The 9613-nt window shown below is 38.3% G+C and overlaps 1 protein-coding gene across 2 annotated transcripts in view; it reads right to left on the bottom strand.

Annotated features, from left to right (window-relative positions):
* Positions 1-158: 158 nt before the first annotated feature.
* LOC113208738 (unconventional myosin-Va) overlaps positions 159-9613 on the bottom strand; it is an 18582-nt gene continuing 9127 nt past the window's right edge. Inside the window, exons 3-28 of one of the 2 annotated variants that reach the window (XM_052268968.1) lie at positions 8446-8590; positions 7987-8363; positions 7668-7879; positions 7458-7589; positions 6800-7366; positions 6598-6714; positions 6295-6491; positions 6100-6211; positions 5802-6013; positions 5548-5722; positions 5235-5456; positions 4838-5156; positions 4590-4731; positions 4334-4472; positions 4114-4257; positions 3888-4034; positions 3710-3809; positions 3083-3272; positions 2766-2964; positions 2579-2672; positions 2246-2485; positions 1951-2155; positions 1722-1866; positions 1134-1646; positions 906-1043; positions 159-799 (exon numbers count right to left, since the gene is read on the bottom strand). In XM_052268968.1, the coding sequence (XP_052124928.1) occupies positions 674-799; positions 906-1043; positions 1134-1646; positions 1722-1866; positions 1951-2155; positions 2246-2485; positions 2579-2672; positions 2766-2964; positions 3083-3272; positions 3710-3809; positions 3888-4034; positions 4114-4257; positions 4334-4472; positions 4590-4731; positions 4838-5156; positions 5235-5456; positions 5548-5722; positions 5802-6013; positions 6100-6211; positions 6295-6491; positions 6598-6714; positions 6800-7366; positions 7458-7589; positions 7668-7879; positions 7987-8363; positions 8446-8590 (5309 nt within the window). In that variant the 3' untranslated portion in view covers positions 159-673. The remainder of the gene's footprint in view (positions 800-905; positions 1044-1133; positions 1647-1721; positions 1867-1950; positions 2156-2245; positions 2486-2578; positions 2673-2765; positions 2965-3082; positions 3273-3709; positions 3810-3887; positions 4035-4113; positions 4258-4333; positions 4473-4589; positions 4732-4837; positions 5157-5234; positions 5457-5547; positions 5723-5801; positions 6014-6099; positions 6212-6294; positions 6492-6597; positions 6715-6799; positions 7367-7457; positions 7590-7667; positions 7880-7986; positions 8364-8445; positions 8591-9613) is intronic. The other variant, XM_052268969.1, reaches the window with a different exon arrangement.

The raw sequence follows: 9613 nt of genomic DNA, 5'->3' as shown, positions 1-9613 counted from the left end.
ATAGATTAAAGATAATTAAAAACTTATTCTCACAAATAAAAGATAACAAAAATGCATAGCACAGTGAATGTGCAAAGATGCTTTAAATGCAATTAAAATTCATTGTGTTGATTGTGTTCTTCAAAACTCAATATGTAAATTAATAACAAAACAAATCATAAAATTGAAGGGAAAATTTCATGGAAGATTACATGATAATGGCAACAAGTTCCAAGCCAGGAAAAAAACCTATCTTACCATTAAATAACTTAAATTCATTTCATACAGTACTTTTTAATTCTAGTTTACTCATAAGTAATACTGAATTGATTGACTGATGCTGCACCATATGTTCACCTAAAGAGGCCCAGGGTGCTAGTCAAGTAAGGACCCAATACATTTAAATTTCTTTCAAAAGCCTGGTTAAAAAACTACATGCTTCCTTTTCTTGCTATCTTCCCAGATCAGGCTAGGTTTATTCAAAACAATAAAATAAATATGCAACAACATTTTCAATAGAAGAAAACAAACATCAACAATGGTCCAATTAAAAAATAAATTGATACCCCCTATTGTTATTCTAAATTTGCAAAATTAAAATCTAAGCATTTTAGGTAACATTCCATATATTTGTTATTGTGCTGCCCACAGAGTTAGCAATCATTATTGCTTGGAAAACAAAAACAAAACAAGCTTAAATTTTCTTAAGCATTGGTACATTTAAGACAGCAGGCACTTCAATATCTTCCAGTCGAATATTTGACGGGTTGAAGGGGAATCGGACCGGGAAGCTCTGCTTTGAGTCCATAAGTAACGTTACCTGTGAGAGAAAGCATTTTGAAAGGAGTATCCAAAGTTTGAAAGAACACATGCAAACTATAAAGAAAGATAAATTCACAATCATTTAGAAATATAAGAAAACTCACTTGAGGCTCTCCTGCAAATTGGTTAGCTTGAAGTTCGGCGCGTTCTTGCAAACGAGCCTGAATCTTCTTTATAAAGGTCAATGGCACTCTCTCTTCATAATCATCAGCAGGAGTATACAAATTTAATAATTTTATGATCTGGATAGGACAGGAAATGAAAACATGAGTAATGAAGCACAAGTTAAGAAAAGAAAAATGACTGCTGGAAATCAAAAGCAATCACAATACCTGATGAACTGTTAACCGGTCACACATATCACACACACTCTGTACATCTTCATCAGTTTTTCTGGCTTGCAATAATTGAGCAGCCTGAATTATGGGTGCCAAGGTTTCTACAATACATGGATCTAAAAGCTTATGATCTCGAGTCCACTGCTCTAGATGTGAAAGATTGTAACGAATTTGCATCCCCTTTGACCAATGACACAAATCTTTCCTCAATAGAAGGTTGTTCAGAGCAGATGCACAGATGAAATAGAATAGCTGCCGGAAGACCTGAGTTATGACTTCAGGATCTACTCCATGGAATCCGAGAGTTCGATGGAAACTAGACAGCTCTCCAATCATAGCATCAAGAGCTTGTTGCATTCCCGGTTTGACATCAGCATCGGACATTGTCCGACCACGGCGACCACCTCCACCACCACCCCGGGATGATAGACCTGTGATTGCCTCATTCTCAAGAATAGCAGGAACAACATAAGGCTGGATCTTCTCCTCAAGGATTGATATTAAGGCCTGTAAAAAGTAGTTAATATATAGTACACTTCAAAATAAGGATGAAATTTTAAGAGATTTTGTTTATTTGCTTACCTGATATATCCATACAGCAACATCACTTAGAACCTGTCTGTATTCAGCAAGGTCAAAGTTCCGTAGACATTGTTCATTTTGCTTTGGCGTGTTTTCTTCTTGGAATGTTTTATCACCACTATATTGTTTCATATTGTGCAACAATCTGAACACAAAACAAAAAATTGACATGTATGGGTTTTGCACATTAAAATAAATTACCATGTTGAAAAAATTTCCTCAGTTTTACCTCAAAACATTAGAGAGCCACAGCACAATTGTGTCAAGATCTTCATGTTTCTTTTTAATAAGCTTTTTCACAGTATTAATTATGGCAGTTAGAAGAGATCGGACTTTTTCATCATCATTAATATAGTCAGTGTGGCGTATACACATCATTAGAATGTATGAGGGTAATCCAGGCAAGAGGTTTACAGCTGTCTTTGGCTTTAGATCTAAATGAAAATTAGAAATAAATACAACAGTATTACATATAACACCAGGTAAAAACAAAGTCCAAGGACTTATGTGCTAAAAAAGCTTACCATTAATGAGCCTTTGGACAAGAGTATGTTCATCTTCTTTTGCATATTCAAACATGCCTAAATATTCTCTGTCTTTTTTGCGCACCACAGGAAGTCCTGATTGATCTGCAGCCCTCTTATTCTGTGAATCAACAGTTGACCGCGGAGCTGGTTGTGGTGGCTGTGTTGTGCGGAATTTGGATACAGACTGATTGATGTCCCTACTGCTAATGACACCTCCAGTTAATGGAGGGTCACCTCCTAAAGTAGCAGAAAGAGTATACAGTTTTAAAAAATACAGTACATAATATTTAGAAAAATTTGAACATTTTCTTTATGGTTTAAGAAGAATACCTGTAAGTCCTTTTATTTTCACATCCAAAATCTTCAGTTGAGCCCTCAGTTTGTTGTTCTCCTCAGCAAGAAGTTCATATTTTTCTTGCCAATCCTAAATTTAAGTCATGTGAGTAAAAGAGGATTATAACAGAACAAATAGTACCCATATAAGTTAACACACTTGATAGAAGTTGCATGTACATACCAAATTTTCTTGAGTTAATCTGGAGACTTCAAATTGAAGATAAGCTTGAGCAGGGTTTGAGGCACCTTCAGCTATACTTTCAGAGAAGAGACTTTGAAGCTTCTCATTGTCAATCAAAAGCCGCTCAATTTCCCCTCTCAGATCATCATGCTCTTTCAGTGACTGTTGTTTTTCTTCCTGCAACTCATTCTCCAATTGCCTGCAAATACGTAAAAACCAATGGAAAACCATTTCAACGAAAACAAGACAAGAATATGCAACAAAATATTCAATCAATAACGTATGAGAGTACAAGTACAGTATAATGCAATAGTCACCTATTAATCTTCTTTTGCGCTTCAAATGCTAAAACTAGCTCACCATCCTCATTCATAATGTCAACGTCTTTCCCATAACTAGATTGGGCAATATTCTTCATTCCACTTGTTTTATCTGAAAGAATAGTATGCAGTTGAATACATTCTTCTCTGCGTCTCTCCAACTCCAATTCAAGGGCATTGAATTGACCTAGATGGATAAAATTTGTAAGCAATTACACAAATAAAACAGCATATAATTGTAAAATAAAAGAGGTGGAGGAGCAGGGCATAGAAGAGGATGATAAGTAGGTATATTAGCATATTAAGGATAATAACTTGCTTCATGCAGCATTCTTCTAGAGAAATCATAAAATTGCCAAAGTTTCTACAGATCTAGAAATTTTTTTTGAGGCTATGGATTATAAAAAATACTGTATCAAAAAGCAGAGGAATAAGAGCAAATAATAATAAAAGTAGAGAAAAATTTAAAATTAGAAGAGAGATTGAATTCAAATACAGCTTCAATGACACGAAAATGTGAAACAGCTAGAAGAAAATATTTCCCTTCCACAATTAAGTGTTTAAATACCTCAATACCTCTTATTAGGGAATAAGTTAAAATGAGTTTAAGAAAAATATACTAACTGAGGAGTTGTTGAGCGCCAGTGTTTCCTTTTGTTGCTGCAAGGCGTAAGTTATCTAGATTGCTCTTCAATTTTTGATTTTCCATTTCTAATTCCTGAACCTAGAAACCAAAGAGTGTTTTAGATAGATTATGAAATTAGATTCCTGCCCCATTAAAATTCAAATGCTATCCACAAACCCTGAAAGCTTCTTGGGTGCGAGCTGTTGTTTCACTCAAATTATTGAGATCTTGGTCCAAAGCATCCAGACGCTTGCTTAAGCGCGTCCTCTCTTTGGTTACCTGTTGTAATTTTGTTTGGAGTTTCAGCACAAGACCAACATCCACCTGAAAGGGAAAGCATTTATTAAATTGTTGCAACTACCACAAGAATCTTTGAATGTGAGTAGAAGTGTAATTAACTTACATCAGGAGAAGCATTGCTTGATGTACTGCGTGCTGCCTCAGGACTGTCACCCTTGCTTTGTTGAGTTTGCCAATCAGTATTTTCAACGGTGAGATGACTGGCAGACGGTGAAGTATTGGATCTCACTGACCCATATCCATGATCCTGTAGAATTTGTGAAATGTTAGCAAAATATCACAAAGTTAAATAGAAGTACAAAAAGTTATTCTAACAAACGTACAGTACTGCCATCATCTGGAATTTCACTGTTCATGCTTAAAGCATCATCTTGCATACTCATAGTGCTTGCACTTGAAGGGGTTCTTTGGTGCTTATTCTTTCTCAGAGTATTTGGTATATTGCCACCCTCACGATGAATCCTGTCAGAAAAAAGATTTGAGCATAGTAAACACGTCTAAAGGTAAATAATTTCAAAGACATAAAATTACATAATTTACAAGTTCAAGAAATTGTCTCATTTCAATTTAAGAACTTACCTTGCTAATTCACGCTCCATCTGATCTGATCTTTGCTCTAATGCATGGAAATCTCTCAAGAGTTTCTGGTAGGCTGATCTATCTTGATCTTGTTCTCTGATCAAAAGTTGTTTCTCTTGTTCAAGACGAGCTTTTAATATCTCTGTACACAGAAGTAATGGATAAGTTTTAATACACAACTTCAGGAAAAAAAAAACAACATCCTTTTGAAACTGCAGATTATTTACAAACATATTGAACCAACGTACCTTCTGCATTTAATTGGTTAAGCTTTATTTGCTCATTTGCAGCATCTAACAAGGCCTTAAGGTGCTCGTTATCATCAGCCAGTTTCTTTTCAGTGTCACCTTTTTCTTTTTTCCACCTCTCCTCCTCATTGATTAGATCCATCTTTTCATCTCTTTCCTTTTGTAAGTCCTTCTGTAACTTTTCAATTTCACCATCCTTTTCTCTCAACGTATTTGTAGTGCGTTTCAGCTCTGCTTCAACACCTTTTAAAATATCCAGCCGCTGTCGCATTTCATTAACATCATTCTGAACTGATTTCAGTGATGTGTTTTCTTTTGTCTAAAAATTAGAAAGTAATGAGAAGTTGATATTTTAAGGTAGTCAGTTTTTTTCCTCCATTAAAGACAGAATTCTTACCAGTTCCCCTATTTTTTGTTGTAGAGATATAATCTTATTTTCAAGACCCTTGTTAAGTTTTTTAACATGTTCAACTGACCGAGCTTCTTTTTTCATTTTTCTGAAACGCCTCTTGGCTAAGAAGCGGCGTATAGCTGACTGTGCAACAATTATTTTCTTGCGGTTTTTCAAATATCTATTTCGGCACAACCAGCGTCGCACACTTGTTTGAATCACAATGGCCTGAAATTATAACAGTTTGACAATTTTCTTAAATTAGTATTATTCTTTTAATTACTTTTATTTTAGGTATAGAAGGAGGTAGAGTACTCACAGCATGATTGTATCGCATGGCCAAGTATCTACGTCTGGCAAGAAGCCCTCGAGCATGTGTTTGAATACCAAGTATGGTGCGCCTCAAACGCTGGTACTGCTGCAATTTGACCCAACCTCTCACACGCCGCTGAATGATGGTTGCGGCACGCTCACGCCGCATGTGATAAACACGTCTAGAGATAAAAATAAAATTATATGAGCTGTCCAATAAACCCATGGTAAATGTTACTAAAAAAAAATATTTTTGGTCACCTTCTTGCAATAAAACCTCGAACCCATCTTTGAATGGTTGAGGCTGCATTTCGCTTTCTCAGATATCTCTTCCGAGCTATGAACCCACGTACTTGGGCTTGCATTTTGATGCAACACAGACGTAAGCGCTCAGCACGAAGTTTTTCCATGTATGCAACCTGTCCTGCTCTAAAGAAAAGTTTTGTTCTTCCAAACTTGTACTTATCTTCATCCTGAAAAATACAGTAAGAGATAGAAACAGTGATAAATAGAAGACAAGGAAAATTGTATCATTTGAATGCAACACAAAAAGACAAACCTTAATTAGCTTGTTCAGTATTCTACCACAAGTTGCTCGCAAATTATCATAATCAATGTCTTTATAGACACAGAGCACCCTGTACCTCTGGAAAAAATCTCCATATGTCCACCTTTCAACAAAAGGATATAAAAGACAGTGAGTACAGAAGTTCATAATTAGAATAGATAATACGGAAGCATAAATAATTTGCACCTGGAAGGAAAACCAGCTGCACTGATTCGTATAGTTTCCAGTACTCCACATGCTCTTAGTTGTTGGACAGCACGAACTGCATTATATTCAAAAGGCTTTTTGACATCATTTGGTTTAATACATCTGATGTAATGAGGGGTAGTTGCATTCAATGTTGACATAAGCATGTTGAGAGAGTCTCTAAACTGTGATCCTACCTAAAAAAACAAAAAGAAAAAGAGAGAACAAAGTCATGATATAGAAAGGCGCACACAAAAAGAAGAGGAAGAAAAAAAAATGAATTGCTTGGAAAACAGGACTTACAGTTTTCTTATTCTGCTTAGACTGTGCCTGAGGTTGGGAGGGAGTAACCTTCACTCTAGCAGCAGGAACCACAAGTCGACGAGCTTCATCAGCAAAAAGTTTTTGAACCAGTTTATTCTGTTTGGAAAGAAGAAGAAAAATCTACAGAAGACAGTACCTACTGGAGTACAGTCTCTTGGAAATGCGAGACAATGTAACTTACTTGACTTCCTCTAAGTACTGTAATTTGTTCCTCCATGACTGTATCTCTGTTCTTCTCTAAAAATCCAGCTACCTCATATTGCACATTATCTGCAAAATGCTTGATAAGAAATGCAGTGGTACCAAACCTTGGTTTAGAAAAGTGTTTCCACTTGGTACATTGAGAATAAAGCTTTTCAGCCCATGACGAATCCTTTCCTTTAGGCATTCTGCATTCTTCATCCAAGAGATCTAAAATACCTAATCGAGTTTCAATTAGGTCAATACACGGCTGGTTATCATAGAAATCAATAAATTTCCACTCAATTTCTTCTTTCAAATATTCTTCTTGTTCTAATTTGAATACATGTTGATTAAACTGTTGTTGCAGTTTTTCATTAGCATAATTTATACAGAACTGTTCAAAGCTGTTTATTTCAAAAGTTTCAAATCCATAAATATCTAGGACACCAATGAACTTCTGAGTACTGTTGGTTCCACTTTCTAGGGCTTTATTTACTATACCCACAATCCAGTTAAATAATTCTGCATAAACGTGCTTAGCCAAGGCACCCTTAGCAGCTGTTGCCTATGAGTAGAGAACAGAAAAGGGACATGTACATGACTGACACTTCAACCACCTCTGTAACATTCCATGTAGGAGTGAGTCGAGTACATACCTCTTTGACATTCATAGGTGTGTTCAAGACTTCTCGAACACTAACTATTCGGCGCTGACAAAGCCAGGTACGCATTTCATTGATGTCTATTTCTAGCAATTCACAGAAAATTGCCAAATGACGATCTTTGGACTAAAGAAAAACAAATCCCATTTAGACAGTTCAATTCTAAATCTTGCAAACTTGAATATAGTATTCAAAAATGCTTACACTTATTGTAGTGCCCTCTGCTTGAGGGGTAAGCTGAACATTACCAAGATGAAGCACAGCAGCAAGAACACGCCACATATCATTCTGTTCTTTGGGGCCAAAACCAAGCAATGTTAGAGCTCCAACCATGTCTACAAAACTCTTCGCATCATCAACACCATCAATAGTGGCAGCACCCCCCTGATTTAAGTACACAAATTCATCTGGGTGTGCTGCAAAGGAAGAAAAGAAGCACCAAGTTATTGTTGGACAAAATTTTAAATGTAATTTGTCAGTAAGCGCTCACAATCCACTAGAGTTTGTTCTAAATTGGACATACCCAGTTTCAAATCAGGATGTTGATCTCTTGAGGCACAGAGCTGGTAAAACACATGGTAATTCCTCTCCTCTGGTGCTTGGAAGACAACTCGTGACTTTTCTAGAAGATATGTGCGCATACTTGCACCAACTATATGGTATGCACGGTCAAAATGAATTTCTATGTATTTCCCAAACCGCGAACTATTGTCATTACGAGTAGTTTTGGCATTTCCTATCGCCTCCATAATAGGACTTGAAGCAAGTACCTTCTTCTCAACTTGTGTTTCAGTGGAAGATCCACCAACAATTGCAAAATATCGCATAGCATATTTTGCTGACACAGTTTTGCCTGCTCCCGACTCTCCAGAAACAATTATACTTTGATCTCTCTGCTCCCTAAACAAAAATAAGATAGAAAATTGTAAGGTCTATTTTGAAGTTGTTTGCACATGTTCCCTTTAGATCCTGAAGTACTGACCTTTCGAGCTTAGTGTATGCTTCCTCTGCCACAGCAAAAATATGAGGATCGAGATCACCCATAGATTGACCGCGGTAGGTCCAAACAGTATCACTACCATAAATTGGTAGTTCAGAGTAAGGATTGATTGCAACAAGTACAATACCTGTAATTAAAAAAAAATTAAAAACAATTAAAAATTGAAAAAAGAAAAAGAAAAAGAAAAAATTGATAATGAGTAGCATGCCAGATTAGATAAATAATACAACTCTGATATTTTTAGAAGTACAACTTTTTATCAATTACTCTATGATCCTACCGGAAACCAAAAAAAGAAAATACCGGTGGAAAACTTGAATTTTTTTTTCACAGAACAATGGGGATGTCATCGGCCGAGCAGGCTGCAAGCGCCTAGCAGCTAGGCAGTCCCATCACAGGGACGCGTGCGTGCGAGCAGGTGGCCTGCCCCCCGGGCGGCTCGGCGACGAGACGCGACGCGGCCCCGGGGGGCGGCGGCACGGCAGGCACGGCGTGCTGAGAGTTTGTGGAGGAGTGTGCGTTGTGCGTTTGCCCCCTCTCTAGCCACTGTCACAATACGCCGCAGCCGTTTAGTCTCAAGCATATTGATCCCGTTCCGACCCAGAGGGAGGCCTGTGGCCTGTGGTCCCCTAGGTCCCTAAGGTCAGCTCCTCCTATTCTCCCCTCAAACCCGTCCCGCCACCCTGCCACCCTCTTCGCCATGCGTCGCCGCCATGCCACAGGTCCCCATTGGGTCCCAACATTTTACGAGAGTTATATTTCATTTTGCGAACGACGCTTGCGCGTCCACCACTCAAAAAGTGTCGCCTCTTTGCATGCTCAGTATAAATACAAGAGTTTGGTGGATCTAACGGGGTAAACTACGAACAAAACGCCGCGCCCCAACCACCACGGCAAGGCAGCAACAACGGCCCTCTGCCAGCCCTCCCCACCCCTTTACCTGTGCGGCCCCAATCCGCGGTGGAAGCCCCTAGGTGGCGCCGCCCCACGCCGCCCCGCCCGCCAGGGCAGGCGCAGCTGCAAGGTAACTGCACCCTATACACCTCCACCAGCGGCAGAACAGCCATCACGCCAACCGGGTCGCAATTCCATTTGCGTGTACCACGGCACCAATAACCCACCCCTTGACGGACGCCTCTCCGTTGCGCAG

The sequence above is a fragment of the Frankliniella occidentalis genome, unplaced genomic scaffold, assembly GCF_000697945.3.
Source record: "Frankliniella occidentalis isolate FOCC.00 unplaced genomic scaffold, Focc_3.1 Scaffold79, whole genome shotgun sequence".
NCBI lineage: Eukaryota > Metazoa > Arthropoda > Insecta > Thysanoptera > Thripidae > Frankliniella > Frankliniella occidentalis.
This window is presented reverse-complemented; position numbering and strand designations above follow the sequence as displayed.